Source organism: Engystomops pustulosus, chromosome 9, assembly GCF_040894005.1.
Source record: "Engystomops pustulosus chromosome 9, aEngPut4.maternal, whole genome shotgun sequence".
NCBI classification, from domain to species: Eukaryota; Metazoa; Chordata; class Amphibia; order Anura; family Leptodactylidae; genus Engystomops; species Engystomops pustulosus.
In genome coordinates this window covers 100,367,105-100,387,038 of record NC_092419.1, presented here as the reverse complement: position 1 = coordinate 100,387,038, position 19,934 = coordinate 100,367,105, and the positions used below count along the sequence as shown (strand labels likewise).

At 47.0% G+C, this 19,934-nt stretch overlaps 1 protein-coding gene across 4 annotated transcripts in view; it reads left to right on the top strand.

Annotated features, from left to right (window-relative positions):
* The first annotated feature begins 1,776 nt into the window (after positions 1 to 1,776).
* The window catches only part of SARDH (sarcosine dehydrogenase), a 39,461-nt gene continuing 21,303 nt past the window's right edge, over positions 1,777 to 19,934 (top strand). The window contains exons 1-11 of one of the 4 annotated variants that reach the window (XM_072124697.1): positions 1,777 to 1,875; positions 3,797 to 4,109; positions 5,525 to 5,703; positions 6,269 to 6,448; positions 6,945 to 7,068; positions 7,218 to 7,318; positions 10,626 to 10,730; positions 13,086 to 13,215; positions 14,535 to 14,621; positions 15,077 to 15,167; positions 19,007 to 19,148. In XM_072124697.1, the coding sequence (XP_071980798.1) occupies positions 3,803 to 4,109; positions 5,525 to 5,703; positions 6,269 to 6,448; positions 6,945 to 7,068; positions 7,218 to 7,318; positions 10,626 to 10,730; positions 13,086 to 13,215; positions 14,535 to 14,621; positions 15,077 to 15,167; positions 19,007 to 19,148 (1,446 nt within the window). In that variant the 5' untranslated portion in view covers positions 1,777 to 1,875; positions 3,797 to 3,802. The other 3 variants (XM_072124695.1, XM_072124698.1, XM_072124694.1) reach the window with 3 other exon arrangements.

Genomic DNA, 19,934 nt, shown 5'->3' with positions numbered 1-19,934 from the left:
GACCCCAGATCCAGACAGACCCTCAAATCCTGGGCTGATCCTCTCCAGACGTAACACTTGGCAAATCCTGTCCATCCCTTCCCAATAAATAAATTTAAATAACACAATAAAACCCAGACCACACATCCAAGCAGACACAGGAGGCCCATTCCAAGCTGGAACGTATCTCTGCAATGATTGTTGTCTCCATGGCCCCGGCCCAATCCCCATAGCTGTCTACCTGGCGGGAGCCAACATCTGCATGTTCAATGTCAAGTGGTGAGCTCATCATCCCAGCTCCTCACACCTGCAATGACCCCCGCGCCAAATATTTCAAATATGACATGTATCTCAGACGCTTCATTTCTCCAAGGATGGAAGAAGCGGTGGAGAAGTATGCGGCTGATTTATAGGGGTTGTAATGCAGACCACCAGCACTACTGGCTCCTACTGGGAGGAATGGCTAATATGGACAAGTGACCCATCTGTAAGTTTTTGGGGTTGTAGGAGGGGAGACCCACCAAAATTTTGAAGGGAAGCGTAAAAACTTTATGATGATGTTTCCCTTGTTTGGATCCAACTCAAGGACCACAGAGCAGTAAAGCCACAGTGCAAATTTTTGGGACCCTGTTGGGAATGGCCAAAGTGCTCTTGGCTTTAACACCTGTAGAAGGACCAGATCCCAAAACAATATGATGTGATCAGCTGCACGCAAGGGTCCCCGCCAACCGTATTTTATGAACTCCAATTGCCTCCCTTCCTGAGCAAAAAAGCCTCCAAAATAGGTTGTCTTCTCCTGCATCTACGGGATACAGTAACAAGAATTAATAATAACACTTCATTCCAGACACCTTATAGATGACCATTACAGCGTGGCGTAAAGTACAGTATATTATCAGTATCCTGAGAGCGTCACCGCAGGTCACAGTGTGCAGAGAGGTCAGAGGCCACAAGTGTGAGATAGAATGGACATGGCCAAATTCTCCCTGAGGAACCCGGTCTGTGTATGAAGCTTTCATAATAGATAAACTCGCCTAGAGATGCATCAGATCTTTGAGGTCTATTGTTACATGGTCTAAATTTACTCAAATGAACCCATTTAACAGATTCCCCCCCCCCCCCCCTTCTAACTAATGTACGTGAAGACCTGCAGCATCCAGTAGAAATAACAGAAGGATGGTGCAATGTAAAACATGGGTTTTGAGGGGTATATTGATTTTTCCAAAATCAGACACATAGGCCGGCGGCACTCGTGGCGTTTTGAACCAGTTTTTGGGCAGTTTTTAAGCAGTCTGTTAAAAAACGCATGCGTTTTTGACCGGTTTTACCAATTATCTTAATTAAAAACGGATGCATTTTTTAAACGGACTGCTTAAAAACGTGCCAAAAACGGGTTCAAAACGCCATGTGTGCTCCCGGCCTTACTTACAGCTGAGCGTTTGCTACAGTTGTATCCATCTTCTGTAAGCTGCACACAGTAGCACCAATCTCTCTTTATTACAATGTATCAGAGCAGGTAAATGTATCAATGTGCAGTCCAGGCTGTTGTCTGATTTATATACAATGAAAACAAACCATCAGCTTTAATAAATATTAGATCAGAGTAGGGTCATGTGAACTAGAATGGTCCTGCCATTGACAGCAAGCAGAGATCTTGAACATGGAGAGTGATAGTAACGCAGCGGAAAGTAAAAAGTCGCAGAACTTTGTTATCTAATGATTAGGTCTTGTTAACAGAGAAGTGGACAGTTCCTTTAAGGACGCAGACACAGGACTGTACCATTATTAGGCTGTGCAGGCGGCTGCCATGCTGTTTTGCTGTCTGAGCTGCTGTTGACTCTCTCATGGGGAGGGTTCAGGGAGGAGACCCAGATTAACCCTTTACTGAAAAGAGAGGTGAGAAGCCCACGTCAACCTATAATAACCACATCCAAATCTCCCTTTACATTTGTTTGCAGGGCCGCCAGCTGCTGTCAGCTCAGACGGTATGTGAACCCCGGGCTGAGGACATGGAATACACAAGCAGATCATTAAAGGGATAGCGGGGCCAGGCCAAGTGTGCGCTGCTGTCTCCCTGGGATCGCCGCCTCGTGCTGGGGGACTCTGGGCTGGAAAAGTTAAGAAATAAAGTTCATTTCTGGTGCAGCATTGCCCCTGAGTCCTAGACGGTGCAACACGTAAGACTATATCCTGCCTGTTCTGTGCTATCAGAGGCTGCAGATTTGGGATATTTGGGGTAATCTCATAGAGGGTGCATTGTGCTGCATAGCAGAGCTGGCTCCTTGTGGTACAGGCTTTAATTTATTTGTAAGTGTAAGCTCTTGGGACGAGGCGTAAGCATGTATAATAGACAAAACCAGAGGGATTAACAGGGATTAGCACTAGATTGGGACCTTACATGTAAGGTATACTGGTGGTGGGTGCCCTGCAAGCTGCAATGAGGGATAAGTGACCAATTCTGTACATAAAGGGGGCGCCGCTGTCCTGTGTCCATGCCCAAACTTTGTGTAAGTGTGCACCTTCTAGCAATGTATATGTGTAGTGATTAGTTGTATGGTAGGTAACAAGGGGGGGGGGGCACTTGTTAACCTTGGGGTGATGTCACACGTCATGTTTTTGGACTGTTTTAAAGCATGTGTTCTCCGTCCGTTTTTAAAACGCATGCGTTTTTGAATGTTTACCATGCATTTGGCTGGTATCACAGCTGCCTACCCTTCTACAAATTAAGATAAACAGGTTCAAAACAGCCAAACGCAAGGTAAACATTGGAAAACGCATGCTTTAAAACAGTCCATAAACGCAACGTGTAGCATCACCCTGAGTGAGGGGGGCCACATTACGATACATAATGGGGAGCCACTTTATGTAACTTATTTTTTTGCTAACCTGTGGAGTAATGGAGTAAAGAAAGGGGGTTCACATTGACTATGGTAGAAGAAGGAAGCTCTTCAGGACTGAAACCCCTATGTATAGCATATGTTGTAATTTGGGGGGGTCCGTTTTGCAGCTGCTATGTTATTGTATGGAGGCGGCTGCTGAGGTGTTATTCTTGTCCCGTCACACCCCCCACACACCTCCTTCCAACACTGAGCACATGTACACACAGTAACCTGGATCAGTGACCCTGCATGCTACACACGGGTGGACATGATCCAGTGCAGTTATGCAGCAGCCGATCTGAGCAAGCGGAGCTGTAGTGTAAAGCATTGGACACCCACCGACCCACATTTATTATTGTCTCCGCGCCAGTATTCTGGTGTAGAGGGCATAAATAAATACATGTGAAAACTGCTTGCACATGTATTTATGTTGCATTTTTGCCAGTATTGTGTTGGGGCTGCACAATGTGCGCCCTAAAGGGACGTTCCAGTGCGCAATCACATTCTGATTATAGCTTCTCCAAGTGCACTGGGGATCAGTGGCGTAACTAGAAGCTGGTGGGCCCCAGTGCAAAGTCTGTGCCAGGCCCCGACTATAATGTATGGTTTGTAGTAATAGTCTTCTCATATGGGAAAGTGACACCATAAGGGTCCCCTAAACCTCTTGGGCCCAGGTGCGATCCCCTGCTGGGGATGGGGGTATTTCCTAACACCAAAATGCTGACACATCCCCTTTAAGGGTTAAGGAGCAGATTGGATGTTATTATAGTAGATGGGAGACGAGCAGATGGAATGTGCCAGGCTCATGTGACTGTGCCCGGAGGCCGAGGTTACGCTTATAGGAGCTTGATGCCACATTCACAGTCGTAGGGTCAATGCTTTCAATGGCTCGGCCGTGAAGAACATTGCAGGATGATGATTTGTTCCATGTATTCCAGGAGACTATGAAATACCTGAGCAGAACGGTCCACTTGGCCACCAGGGCCGTCTACCATCATGGCTTCCGTGGCCTCAGCACTGCCAGCGGGCACACAACGGAGAAGAGCGTGCCATATGCCACCACACTAAAGGAGGATGGTTCTACTACTAAAGGTCCAACCAAGCCCCTTCCAGAATCTGCTGATGTGGTGGTCATCGGTGGGGGCAGCTTAGGATGCCAGACTACTTACCACTTAGCCAAGATGGGCATGAAGAACGTGGTGCTACTGGAAAGAGACCGACTAACCTCGGGGACGACGTGGCACACGGCAGGTAAATTGGGCATCAGCAGAACCTCCTTACTCTATGGTTGACCATTGTCAGTGCCAAGCTTCTTCCGAATTAAAGACTGGTAGGTTGTCACAGGTAGGAAACCTTCTTAAAGTGCTAACATTGTCTCCATGGTTCATATACTCAGAGCACAGGTCTCATGGATGTGTCAAAAATTGTTAAAAATCCAGCACTTTGTAAAATTAATTTCTACTTTATTTCTCCATCACATTGAAACATTATATAGCAGCATCTCTGTCATCATCAACCCCAGATTCTGGGAACCTAGATGATTAGGGACACTGCGCCCATTTAGGGACAGGTTCCGGTCGAGGGGGCAATTATTTAGGATTGTCACTCCGAGTTGAGGTATTTAGAGGACAATAGGGCATTCCCAATATCTTAGGGTGATGGCACACGTGGCGTTTTGATTGAGTTTTTGACCCGTTTTTAAGCTGTCCGTTAAAAAACGCATGCGGTTTTTGAAAACGCATCCTTTTTTTGACAGGTTTGACCAATTATCTTAATTCAAACTGGTCAAAAACGGATGCGTTTTTCAATAACGCATGCATTTTTGGACGGACTACTTAAAAACGGACCAAAAACGTTTTCAAAACGCCACGTGTGCCATCACCCTTAGGCTTTACCGGGACTATTTACCAAATGATACAATTTCTCTATTGAATTATGTGGCACATCAATCCATACCCCACTGTCTCTTTACCTGTGCTTTTCGGCTACTTCCTGTCTCTTTTCATTCTGCTTGATTGTGCAAATATCGGATCTGGTACATTTGACATCCCCACTGAAGATTTCCTCAGTTTCCAAAAATTGGCACAATAAGGTGCTGTCACATGGTAAATTCTTGGACCGTTTTTAAATGCACTCAAAACGCATGCGCAAACGCAGATTCAAAGCAGCCAAACACATGGTAAACATACAAAACCGCACCAAGAACTGACCATATTCTTTGCACTTGGACTAACGTGGGTCAGAACACAAATACTCACTGGTGTAGCTGCCTTCAAGAAGCCGTATACTCCTTCTTTTCTATTGCTCCTCATGGATGTTGCTTGAGTTGTGTTCACTATATGGTGTCACATGTTATGGAGCTGTAGAGCTTTAGCTACCCTGTATATGTTACCTATGCACTATATTACAGATATTATCTGTCCTACATGAAATTATGGAATGTATGGATATAATATGGGCCTATAGTTCATGGGTCCGTACATATCAACGCTGAACCGGACCTGTAGTATGGTTACTGGAATAAGGGTAAAGAGTCAGCAGATGCCAAATAGCATTAGGTATTTGGAGGTAAACGTTTCTAGAATTTGGCAGAACTTTGCCTCCATATGGTTAGTAACATATAGCAGTGACAGATACTTGATGTGGGTTATGATCCCTCCTTGTAGGGCTTTTGTGGCAGCTGCGGCCCAGCGATGTGGAGGTGGAGCTGTTGGCTCATACCCGTAATGTAGTGAGCCAGGATCTGGAGCAAGAGACGGGCCTGCACACGGGATGGATCGAGAATGGCGGCCTCTTCATCGCCTCCAACAAGCAGCGTCTGGATGAGTACAAGCGCCTCATGTCTGTAAGAACTGGAGGAATTATTGTATACGTAGCTTCTGATTTTTGTACAAGGTGCATTAAAAATCTCTAAGGGTGATGCCACACATGGTGTTTTGAACCCGTTTTGTATCCGTTTTCAAGCAAAACGCATGCTTTTTACTTAAAAAACGGGCCAAAAACGGATTCAAAACGCCATGTGTGGCATCACCCTTAGAGATTGTTGTCTGGAAGAAAATAGCAGCTAGAGATTGTGTAACACCCGGCAATCTCTTTGCTAATAGCTTCCACATTGATTTTGCAGGTGGCGGAGCTGTGATCGCGGGTTTAGTGGGTTTGCAAATTATTATATAGTCCACATTATAGTGTTAATAGACTCTGAGGAACAGGGGGGGTGTTATTCATTTGCAATTTATCCGGGGCCCTCACACTACTGTGCGCTGAGACCCCATTCATTTTTATCAGACTAAGCTGTAGAACCACATGTGGCCTATGGAAGCCGCTGTTTGTTGGAAATAATATTGTTTTTTATTCTAAAGCAGTCCTGTAACAAACGAATAAAAATTCTGCCTCTTTTCCTGTTTTCATAGCTCGGGAAAGTTTATGGTGTTGAATCGTACGTTCTGTCTCCGGCTGAAACCAAGGATTTATATCCTCTCATGAATGTTGATGACCTGTACGGCACCCTCTATGTCCCTAAGGATGGTACTATGGACCCTGCTGGCACTTGTACCACCTTAGCGAGGGCTTCAACTGCCAGGGGAGCTCAGGTAACATGGCCGCCATGTCTCCTTCCAGTGTCAGGCTGAGGCCTGCTCGCTCTCATGATCCTGGATGACTGTGGTGACCAGGGCCAGTGCCAGCACTGGGCATACTGGGGCAAGTGCTGGGGCCCAGAGCTGCTGGGGGCCCACATAACACTGTACATAAGGAATCCATAGAGGTGAGGGCGGCTTTATATAAAATAACCATGAGTGGGCTGTTTGGGATGATAAACTAAGGAATATTTTAGAGAACAAGAGACTGTTTTAGTTTCTTAATTTTTAATGCCGCCTCATGAGTTCACTGCAAAGGGGCCACTGAGGGTCTATCACCCAGGGGCCTACTGAAGCCTGAATCTGACTCTGGTGGTGACACTGAAAGGCCCAACCTCTTATATATAGTGGAAAATTTGCCCGTGTTCCCTTATTGGGGGTCCCCAGATATGACCCATGGAGGGGATGATAGATGAGAATGGACTGATGTATCTCCTCATGTCCCACATAGGTCATCGAGAACTGTCCTGTCACTGGAATACAAGTGAAGACTGATGACTTTGGGGTCAAGAGGGTTGTGGCTGTGGAAACGCAGTACGGTACAGTGCGGACCCCCTGTGTGGTGAACTGTGCAGGTAATGGCTAATGTATGGAAAATTATCCTATATATCTCTCTCGCATCTATCTATCTCGCATCTATCTATCTCGCATCTATCTATCGCTATACCTATTCCATTGTAATACAAATAAGTTTTCCATTTTTGTCCCATCCTTCCCCCTGTAGGTGTGTGGGCCCGGACTCTTGGTCAGATGGCGGGGGTGGACGTCCCTCTGATAGCCATGCACCACGCCTACGTGGTCACTGAGCGGATAGAAGGAATCCAGGTCCCGTTACTTCCACTAATTTTATCTTCGCTGTTCTCTGTATCCGCTGCACTGAAGACACATTTATTATATAAAATATTGTTGCACCTTTAAGGACACTGCATAATCCACAATCCCTAGCGGAGGGCACGGCCTGCACCCACTGGTCATTCCCACAATGCACTGGGCCTGACATTGATTACACAGCTATGTAATCACTAGAGATTGTGTGATAGCCAGGGGCGTTGCTAGGGTGGTAAAAGATCCGGGGCACGGGCCCCAATGCATGTGTATTGCCCCCTCCTGTACATAACCCCCTCACATGTGCTTGTGCCAATAACAAGGTTACCTCTGGTATATACAGCTCCAGAGAACAAAGGAGAAATCCCCATCACCTCATCTTATGTTCCTCATTGTCCCTACATCTTTGTTCCCTGGCAGTGTTATCCTGCTGCCGCCCCTAACAATCTCCCCCAAATACTGTAAGGCTGCGCTCACACGTTTGTCTTGCATTTAAACAAAACCAGGTGCGTGTTACCCATCACTTGTGTATTACTAGAAACGCAAATGAGATCAAACCGAGGCCTGTCCTAGTGACATGTGTGAACACGCTCCAAGAAATGTCCCCCACACAGCCCCACAGTAAGTAATGTCCTCACACAGCCCCCCAGTAAGTAATGTGCCTCACACAGCCCCCCAGTAAGTAATGTGCCCCACACAGCCCCCCAGTAAGTAATGTGCCTCACACAGTCCCCCCAGTAAATAATGTGCCCCACACAGCCCCACAGTAAGTAATGTGACCACACAGCCCCCCAGTAAGTAATGTCCTCACACAGCCCCCCAGTAAGTAATGTGCCCCACACAGTCCCCCCAGTAAATAATGTGCCCCACACAGTCCCCCCAGTAAATAATGTGCCCCACACAGTCCTCCCAGTAAATAATGTGCCCCACACAGTCCCCCCAGTAAGTAATGTGACCACACAGCCCCCCAGTAAATAATGTCCCCCACACAGCCCCCCAGTAAGTAATGTGACCACACAGCCCCCCAGTAAGTAGTGTCCTCACACAGCCCCCCAGTAAATAATGTCCCCCACACAGCCCCCCAGTAAGTAATGTGACCACACAGCCCCCCAGTAAGTAGTGTCCTCACACAGCCCCCCAGTAAATAATGTGCCCCACACAAACCCCCAGTAAGTAATGTGCCCCACACAGTCCCCCCAGTAAATAATGTGCCCCACACAGTCCCCCCAGTAAGTAATGTGACCACACAGCCCCCCAGTAAATAATGTCCCCCACACAGCCCCCCAGTAAGTAATTTGACCACACAGCCCCCAGTAAGTAATGTGCCCACACAGCCCCCCCAGTAAGTAATGTGCCCACACAGCCCCCCCAGTAAGTAATGTGCCCACACAGCCCCCCCAGTAAGTAATGTGACCACACAGTCCCCCCAGTAAATAATGTCCTCACACAAACCCCCAGTAAGTAATGTGACCACACAGTACCCCCAGTAAATAATGTGCCCCACACAGTCCCCCCAGTAAATAATGTGCCCCACACAGTCCCCCCAGTAAGTAGTGTCCTCACACAGCCCCCCAGTAAATAATGTCCCCCACACAGTCCCCCCAGTAAGTAATGTGACCACACAGTCCCCCCAGTAAGTAATGTTCCCACACAGGCCCCCTAGTAAGTAATGTGCCCCACATAGCCCCCTAGTAAGTAATGTGCCCCACATAGCCCCCTAGTAAGTAATGTGTCCCACATAGCCCCCCAGTAAGTAATGTACCCCACACAGTCCCCCAGTAAATAATGTGCCCCACACAGCCCCCCAGTAATGTGACCACACAGCCCCCCAGTAAGTAATGTACCCCACACAGTCCCCCAGTAAATAATGTGCCCCACACAGCCCCCCAGTAAGTAATGTACCCCACACAGTCCCCCAGTAAATAATGTGCCCCACACTGCCCACAATGTTCTCCCCCTTCCCTAGTCCCTATCATGTTTCTCACCTCACAGATGCAGCTCTCTCTCTCTTTCTGTGCGCTGCTTTCCCCGGCAGGTCATGTGATCATGACATCATCACAGGTCCTTCAGACTCTGGAACTCCCGGAGGCTAGGTCCTTGCAGGGGAAAGCAGCGCCTGCACTTGTTCTCATCACGATCTGTGTCCTCAGACACAGATCTTGATGAGAGAATGAAGGAATCTCCCGGGCAGCGGGGCAGATGATCTGCTGACACGAGGAGATTCGGGGCACTGGCCAAAAGATCCGGGGCACGAGCCCGGATCTTTTGACCTAGCGACGCCCCTGGTGATAGCAAAGGGAGGACCACTAGAGGTACATCACCAAAATCTATATTTCGATCATCATTAAACATGCATGTAGTCAGCTAAAAGTTAATTCCAGGTTATTCCAGGTTATTGAAATTGACACCTAGAACCTCCAGTCATTTGGCGACTCTGGTGCAGCACTGTAAAGAAGAGGCCGCAGTCCTCATTTAAAAACTGTAATCTCTTCATTTTACTAATACTGGACAATCCCTTCAAGCAAATCCAAGGGTGTATTACATAGACTGACCTTGTAGTTGCTATTTAGACCCTGGCCTCACTTATTTTAATGGCGGTGAAAACCTGTTACCTCAATCCAAAGATCACAGAAGAGATTGAGGATCAAAGAAGCTCCTCAGGGGCGTGGCCTTTTTTTGTATTCACACCCCCGAGGGATGGAATACGGATTTCTTCTGGTTTCAGACATTGAAATATAACAGGACCCCACAATCACTATAACAAGGGGGTATTGCAAAGTTGACAAGATTTAACAAAGGGTCTCCAGTATTTAGAATCCTAATGACTTTTGGGGCTACTAAATGAGAGTGCAATCCTAGACATAGCACCAGAGACCCCTAGTTCTGTCTGGACCCAGCTCAGTGCTTATCTATAGTGAGTTAAAGGGCATCTACCAACAAGATGAAGAAATGTATGCAAATGAGCCTGAGGGGCTCCATACTCCATAGGTGTTATAATGGAGCCTGGAGGCTCCTTAGGCTCATTTGCATACAGTCTTTCATCCTGGTGGTAGATGTCCTTTAAGGATTGTCATGCCGTGTAATTGTCATGCAAATGTAAAGTGAATATTTTTATTGTAATGTATGCGTTATTTATATGATTATGGATGGTTTTACGGTATTATGATCTTTTTTACTTATTATTTTTTATTTTTTTTGTCTCTGTTTTCCCATAATTTGAGGTTTCTGAAGCTGTGGGCAGATTACCAGGTGTCTCAAATCCTTTTCTTCAAATTTTTTTCTCTCTCTCTGGCGTTTTTATTTTTAGAACATGCCAAATGTGCGGGACCACGACGCTTCGGTGTATCTCCGTCTCCAAGGGGACGCGTTGTCAGTGGGAGGATATGAGTCAAACCCTATATTCTGGGAAGAGGTGAGACGCTGATTGCTGTCAGATACATGAGACAAAGGGAGATGAGCAGCGGCGGATGGGGGCGCTCCTTCTCCGCACACCGCGGCAGCCGCCCGCCTCACGCTAACACATTGCTTCCTACTCATAATGATCGCTCATTATCGCTGATTAGAAATATTTCAATGCAGCGATTGAGGATTTAAAGGTCATTACCGTTTTAAAGTGATGTTTCTGTTTTTTTGCGTTTTATTCATCTTCTATTTATTTTTCCTAGATTCATTTGTTTAAATAAAAGTGGAGACCCACTGAATGTGTTGGCTTATAAGGGAACCAGCGTCTTTACTTGTATAATTTCTGTTCCCCATCTGAGTGCTGGGTGTGATCGAGGGAGAAAAGTGGATTTCTAAGCAAAAAGCAGTATCAATTCTGACAGGACTCCTAGTGGAAATAGTGAGAGTCCTGATTACTTTGCCCACAAACAGTGATTGGCAGGGAGAGCCCTGATTACTCCACCCACACACAGTCATTGGTTGGGAGAGTCTTGATTACTCCGCCCACACACAGTGATTGACAGTGAGAGCCCTGATTACTCCGCCCACACACAGTGATTGACAGTGAGAGCCCTGATTACTCCGCCCACACACAGTGATTGACAGTGAGAGCCCTGATTACTCCGCCCACACACAGTGATTGACAGTGAGAGCCCTGATTACTCCGCCCACACACAGTGATTGACAGTGAGAGCCATGAATACTCCGTCCACACACAGTGATTTGCAGAAACACTAATGAAGGGAAACCTTACTATTACTAAATGTTGGAAGGGTAATCAGGACTCTCTGTCAATCACTGTGCGTGGGAGGAGTAATGAGAGCTCTCACTGTGCGTGGGAGGAGTAATGAGAGCTCTCACTGTGCGTGGGAGGAGTAATGAGAGCTCTCAGTGTGTGTGGGAGGAGTAATGAGAACTCTCAGTGTGTGTGGGAGGAGTAATGAGAACTCTCACTGTGTGTGTGGGAGGAGTAATGAGAACTCTCACTGTGTGTGTGGGAGGAGTAATGAGAACTCTCACTGTGTGTGGGAGGAGTAATGAGAACTCTCACTGTGTGTGGGAGGAGTAATGAGAACTCTCAGTGTGTGTGGGAGGAGTAATGAGAACTCTCAGTGTGTGTGGGAGGAGTAATGAGAACTCTCAGTGTGTGTGGGAGGAGTAATGAGAACTCTCACTGTGTGTGTGGGAGGAGTAATGAGAACTCTCACTGTGTGTGTGGGAGGAGTAATGAGAACTCTCACTGCGTGTGTGGGAGGAGTAATGAGAACTCTCACTGCGTGTGTGGGAGGAGTAATGAGAACTCTCACTGCGTGTGTGGGAGGAGTAATGAGAACTCTCACTGCGTGTGTGGGAGGAGTAATGAGAACTCTCACTGCGTGTGTGGGAGGAGTAATGAGAACTCTCACTGCGTGTGTGGGAGGAGTAATGAGAACTCTCACTGCGTGTGTGGGAGGAGTAATGAGAACTCTCACTGCGTGTGTGGGAGGAGTAATGAGAACTCTCACTGCGTGTGTGGGAGGAGTAATGAGAACTCTCACTGCGTGTGTGGGAGGAGTAATGAGAACTCTCACTGCGTGTGTGGGAGGAGTAATGAGAACTCTCACTGCGTGTGTGGGAGGAGTAATGAGAACTCTCACTGCGTGTGTGGGAGGAGTAATGAGAACTCTCACTGCGTGTGTGGGAGGAGTAATGAGAACTCTCACTGCGTGTGTGGGAGGAGTAATGAGAACTCTCACTGCGTGTGTGGGAGGAGTAATGAGAACTCTCACTGCGTGTGTGGGAGGAGTAATGAGAACTCTCACTGCGTGTGTGGGAGGAGTAATGAGAACTCTCACTGCGTGTGTGGGAGGAGTAATGAGAACTCTCACTGCGTGTGTGGGAGGAGTAATGAGAACTCTCACTGCGTGTGTGGGAGGAGTAATGAGAACTCTCACTGCGTGTGTGGGAGGAGTAATGAGAACTCTCACTGCGTGTGTGGGAGGAGTAATGAGAACTCTCACTGCGTGTGTGGGAGGAGTAATGAGAACTCTCACTGTGTGTGTGGGAGGAGTAATGAGAACTCTCACTGTGTGTGTGGGAGGAGTAATGAGAACTCTCACTGTCAATCACTGTGTGTGGTTGGGGAAATTGGAACTCTCCCTTCCTCTCCTAGGAGTCCTGTCTGGACTTTCTCTTCATTTTTACTCAAAAAATCCTGCTCCAAGTTAGCTGACAAGTTCTCTCTCATGCGATACTTAAAAATGTAACAAAAACATTAACCATTCACTTACCGCAAGCAAAAAATTCAAGTTAACAAGTTAGTAAGTCCAATTTTCACTTTTGACAGGTTTCAGATAAATTTGCATTCGGCCTCTTTGATCTGGATTGGGACGTCTTCATGCAGCATATCCAGGGGGCGATCAACAGGGTACCTGCCCTTGAGACTACGGGCATTAAATCCACTGTGTGCGGCCCAGGTGAGCACTTACCACTCCAAACGCCTGATAGATGTGGATGTACCTACTGTGTTTGGGGATTGTCATATAATTTATGTAAAAGTTGCCAGGTGGCGCTTCATTCAATTAGGAAACAGAGCAGAAAAGAGAAAAACAAATGGGAACAAGACAACAGACTACCACTAGGTGGCAGCACATAATAGGAGATACCTCTCTACCTCTATAGATTTAGGAACATGTTCACTTATGTTGTGTCGCTTCTACCCAATGAATTTCAGATTTTATTTAAAAAAAGTCAAATTTACATCAAATCCTCATAGGAATGTCCTCCGTGTGATTGTGTATGCTACTACATATAATTGTCATCCAACTTTCTCAGACTCCTGCACAGCAAATCAGCCCAGTTATTGAGTGGGACTTACAGAATAAAATTGTGGAAAAGCTGGGTGGCAGCCCCTGCGGTAGCATGTGATGTCCAGCATGTTGGTTGACACCCATCACTCTCAAAATGACTTAAAGGGACGGTTTATGGGCTTCTACTTGAGTTCACACAAGGCTTTATCTCAATGATGGCTCCTATTCCTTGGCCGCTATTCACATACTGCCTTGTGCAATGCTGCTGGTGGGACAGGGACGGGCCCCTGCTGCCGTGTCCTTGGGGGACATCTTCTGCCTCGGCCACTGATATGTAGGTCACATCTTTCTCTTAACACAAGATGACAAGTACATTGGAGATCCCCCGGCCCAGGCAGATGGAGGTGTAGGAGGCAGACAGGTCTCTATTATACATGTCATTGTGTGCAGGCAGCTGCCGAAAAAATCTCCAAATTGCTCATTTTATAGTCCCCTTTAAAGGGCCACTGCACCTATTTTTGCATTACTATCAGTTTGGCTCCCACATCCCCAGGTCATGACATGGGAAGATAATACTAATTCCAGACACTTTCTAAGAAATAGTTGTAACTTTCCTCTATTACATATGGTTTATTTTACCTCTTTGAAATACCTTTTGGTTTGTTTAAAGGCTTTTTGACAGGTCGGACATTGACTTTGCCATGGTGCTACCTATAGGTGGCACTAGAGACACAGTTTTCATGCTTCTGAAAACTTCTTTGTTTGTGTTTACCCAGGGGGCATTGGGTCTAAGACTACCTACCTATACCAGGTAGTGGTCTGTCTACGAAGAAGCCGTAACCACCAAAGTCTACCTCACATACATAGGTTACAAGTCACATGTATACTTAGGGTTAGTTAGCTGTGTGATACATGGATGATCTCCCTAAGTATAAAAATTTCCCTAAAGCATAATAACTTTTTACCTACTTTTCTATACTTCCCAGAATCCTTCACTGCAGACCACAAGCCGCTCTTAGGCGAGGCTCCAGAAGTCCGAGGCTTCTTCCTGGGCTGCGGATTCAATAGTGCAGGTAATGTGAATTTTCTAAACTGCACCGAACAGTAGGTATGTTACAATATAACAGCATAATAAATCATTCCTATATAAAATATATACAGTACTATAGAGGATAATCAAATTCTGCCCATTGATCACATGACACGTCCATGGACATCACAAGAGGTACAAGCTCCTGGGCCACCTACAGATGTCCGAACATGCTGGGAGTTGTAGTTTTGCAACAATCAGAGTCAGTGGTCGGCTATCCCCTCCATGTGGCATCTCATAGATATCTTCATTTATAGGGGTCTTTCCCATCCTGATCCCAGCAGTGTATAACTTGGCGGGATCATCCATGTTGGCGGCAGGCATCACTTCCTTGGCGAGTCTGTTTCCAGGATGTCTCGCTGACCTTGAATCACAGATTAATTACTGGGAATCAATGTAAAGACGTATTTCTTGTGACGGCTCCTGTGGTTTCCTCAGGTATGATGCTGGGAGGAGGATGCGGGAAGGAGCTCGCTCACTGGATTATTCATGGCCGCCCGGAGAAAGACATGTACGGCTATGACATCAGGTGAGAGGAGACTCACCGAGGACCATCCATGATTCATCTCCGCTCGCTGATTCGGGAATATAACCCCATAGCCGTAACTTCACACTCCACCTCTACCTCTATGTATTACTTCCTTATATTGATATTACATTGTGGCCTATGTAATGGGAAGGAATGGAGCACTAGGGATGGAGGGGAGCGGTAGCTAGGAATGGAGGGGAGCGGGATGGAGGGGAGCGGGATGGGGGGGAGCGGGATGGAGGGGAGCGCTAGCTAGGAATGAAGGGAAGCAGGAAGGGGATTGGGATGGAGGGGAGTGGTAGTTAGCAATGGAGGGGAGCAGGAAGGAATGTAGGGGAGCGGTAGCTATGAATGTAGGGGAGCGGTAGCTATGAATGGAGGGGAGCGGTAGCTATGAATGGAGGGGAGCGGGATGCAGAGGAGCGCTAGCTAGGAATAGAGGGGAGCAGGAAGGAAATGGAGGGGAACGAGATGGAGGGGAGCGGTAGCTGGGAATGGTGGCTAGCCGGAGGGAATGGAGGTCCAAGGATGGAAGGAAGCGGTAGCAAGGAAGTGGAGGAAGCGAGAGGAAATGGATGAGTATGGCTGGAGGAGAGTTGGAGGGAATGGAGCACTAGTGATGGAGGGGAGCAGTAGCTAGGAATTGAGGGGTGCAGGAATGGAAGGGAGCGGTAGTGAATGGAAAGATGGAGATGGAGGGGAGCGGTAGGGAATACCACCTCCCAATTACCCTATAAGTAATATCAGCCATTTGTAAAGTGCTATTTAAGTTTCCCAGTAATTCCTTTCTTGTTTTCAAGTCATCCTTCATTTTAGAGAAAATTCAGTTTTTTTTTAATGCAAATTAGCTTCTGTGTGCACCCGGGGCGGGTCCTTCTTATTGGCTCTCCAGTTTTACCCTTTCTTCATATTCCCTCTGCATGGGCTGCCAGCAGGGGCGGACTGGGAATTTAAAGTGGCCCTGGAAAAAACTGTTAATGTGTCCCCATTCTGTGGGCGGGGTCAAAACAAGTAGGCGTGGCCATGTGATGTGGGTGGAGTTACTAAACTGCATACAAACTGTTTATAGAAGGTCTAAATCAACATGTACAGTACAGAGAAAGAAACTCATACTACCTCCCTTATACAGGAATAAAGCTTCTTTTTTTAAGAGAACACAACTTAATACTGCAATACCTTCTCCGATAACCAAGAAAGTAACTACTATAATACTGCCCCTATGTACAAGAATATAACTACTATAATACTGCCCCCTATGTACAGGAATATAACTACTATAATACTGCCCCCTATGTACAAGAATATTACTACTATAATACTGCCTCCTATGTACAAGAATATAACTACTATAATACTGCCCCCTATGTACAAGAATATTACTACTATAATACTGCCTCCTATGTACAAGAATATAACTACTATAATACTGCCCCCTATGTACAAGAATATAACTACTATAATACTGCCCCCTATGTACAAGAATATAACTACTATAATACTGCCCCCTATGTACAAGAATATAACTACTATAATACTGCCCCCTATGTACAAGAATATTACTACTATAATACTGCCCCTATGTACAGGAATATAACTACTATAATACTGCCCCCTATGTACAGGATTATAACTACTATAATACTGCCCCCTATGTACAGGAATATAACTACTATAATACTGCCCCCTGTATAAGGCCGCCTCGCCCCAGTAACACAGCTACATACAGCCGCCTCATCCCCAGTAACACAGCTACATACAGCCGCCTCATCCCCAGTAACACAGCTACATACAGCCGCCTCATCCCCAGTAACACAGCTACATACAGCCGCCTCATCCCCAGTAACACAGCTACATACAGCCGCCTCATCCCCAGTAACACAGCTACATACAGCCGCCTCATCCCCAGTAACACAGCTACATACAGCCGCCTCACCCCCAGTAACACAGCTACATACAGCCGCCTCACCCCCAGTAACACAGCTACATACAGCCGCCTCACCCCCAGTAACACAGCTACATACAGCCGCCTCATCCCCAGTAACACAGCTACATACAGCCGCCTCATCCCCAGTAACACAGCTACATACAGCCTCCTCGCCCCCAGTAAGAGAACAGGAACACAGCAGGCGGATGTGCCTGCAGCGCTGCATCCGGCCTCACATTCCTATGGCCTTCAGCGCGATTTGTAACATGTGTCAGAGCGGCCCGGACCGGCCCCAAACGAGTCGGCCCACCAGGATTTCTCCTGGTGGGTCTTATGGCCAGTCCGCCCCTGGCTGCCAGTCATTTGGTAAAGTAGGGCTGCAGCTTTCACACTCGGCAGCATGAGAGGAAAATGGGTGCACCAGCAGACCTAGACCAGCCCCGCCCTTAGTGCACCATGAAGCTAATTTGCATAAGTATGCAACGTGAGCGTCTCTAAAATGACAGATCATTGGAAAACGGTAAATGAATATCTGAAAAGTGATGCTTCCATTCATTGACAGAAAGCGGTAATGTAAGACAAAGGATATTCTAAAGCATTCATCGCTCGCTTGTCCGTATTCATTCCACATTAACATAGGAAATCCATCCTGGATGAGTGTCAGATATTAATTATAAGGGTGCAGCAGTTAATTATCCCCCCCCCCCCCCCAGTCCTCCAGCGATGTGCCCTGTGACTTCACCCTCTCAGGCTCTGGTTCTCTCCATTGTGGCGCATCTGCCGGCCCTATCATTACTGCGCCACTCCTGCAGCGGCCGGACAGCGCCAGGCGGTAATCACACAGCGCGCCAAAACTTGTCATTAAATCTATTTCTGCCGTCTAATTATGCCACGGGCTAATAACAGAGGTGAGAGGAGTATATGGCGGAGGAGGAGGTGACGGCTCGGGACTGGTGTCCTTCCATGAGGAACAGACAAAGCCCAGGAAGTGATAGAAAGCCGGGACAATTACCGCCACTTTATCTCATTCTCAGGATGCTTTTAGTTATGGGTGAGCGCGGCCATTCTCTCCTCAAGGTTAACGTGATCTAAAACCATAGATAATAAGCGCTAATTACATCACACACGTGGGGGCGGTATAATGCTGAGCGGGGTCACTCAGGCAGCAGCTCGCTTTATTCCTCATCAGGTAAGAGAAGTTGGTGGATTATGTTATCGCGCCATTTACCGGAAGCTGCGAGAAGTTTAGGGGCATCACATTAAAAGGGTTGAAAATATGGGCTGCTTTCTTCCAAAAACAGCGCCACACCTGACCATGTGCAGTGTGTGGTATTGCAACTCCATTCATCTCTTAACCAAGAGCCAGGGCCGGCGACAGCATCCGGCATACCCGGCCAAGTGTCCCGGGGCCCATACCTGCTAGGGGGGACCCATTCATGGCCATATCTCATCTTGGCAGTCCGCAGATAGCAGGCCTGGGTGCTGGTGGATTACTAGATGCGCAGAATTGCCAAACCTGGGCAGGTCCATACAATATAATGGACCCATGATGGGGCTGTATACAATACCACCACATGCTTTCACTGCAAATGGGCCCATTGAGGCTCTGTTTCCCAGGGGCCTATAGAAACCTGGAACTGGCCCTAAATAAGTGAAGATTCCAGATTGAAACTCCTAAATTAATAGAGGCCCTATACAAGTGCCCCAAATTAAGACAAACCTCAGATCAGCCACATAAACCCAGATCACAAACAAAATTTCTGGCGAAAGTAGGTGGAGTCTGTGACAAATGGGGGAGGGTCCACGTAACGATAGGGGGTGGGGTCGTCTAGTCGGCCATGTTGGGGGTAGCAGCTGATGCTATAAGCTTCTCCCGTTTTCTGGAGATGTGATATTATGTGTCTTTCTACCACAGGAGATTCCACCATTCACTAACCAATGACAACCGCTGGATCCGTGAGAGGAGCCACGAGTCCTACGCCAAAAATTACTCCGTGGTCTTCCCATATGATGAACCTCTGGCCGCCCGGGGGATGCGGAAGGATCCCTTGTATGAGGTAAGGGGGCAACAATTTGAGGGAGGGTCCACCATTGCCAGGCCACAGGTGAAGCTATGGTGGCACCTAATTTACACGTGAGGCCTCGTCACATGTGACCGAGCAAAATTTTCAGCCTTGGTTGCGTTAATGTAAAAATGGTAAACATGAAGTTTGACGGATATTTCTAGATGTTTCTGGCATCTAATAACACAATATCCATATCATTGAGCGTCTTCCCTGCGGTGTCATCTGCCAGATCCCTGCATTCCCAGTAAAACGGGGTTAGCCGGTCTCCCGGTAACTGGTATATTTTAAGATGGTTGCTAGGCATCTCGGGCACTACGTGATTGATAGTTAAGACTGCCAAGAGCCTCCTGCTGCATCTGCCTAAAGTTAAGAGCCATAAGTTGGGATATTTATAACCATTTATTGTTGTGTTTTTAGTGCTTTTTTATGCCTTTTATAGCTGGTGACAAGCTGTGCATTGTGTAGATTACATATACATTGTGTATAGACAGAGCTGTGATTGTCAGGTGTAGCAGAGCTGAGTTTACATAGCTGCATGTGACTATGTTGTTGGGTATGGGTAATGGAGAGATGTGTAATCATGCCTTATTGTGTAAGTTTGGGGCGTATCCTCACACTGCTGTGCTCTTAGCTCTCTGCATTGAGGTGCTTCACCCCGCCTCACCTCTGGTCTGAGTATAAACTGTATTAGGCTCTGTTTAAATGATACAGAGCGAAAAGGGGAGGGACTGCGGAGCAGCTCTATGCAGAGAGATAAGAGCACAGCAGTGTGATGAC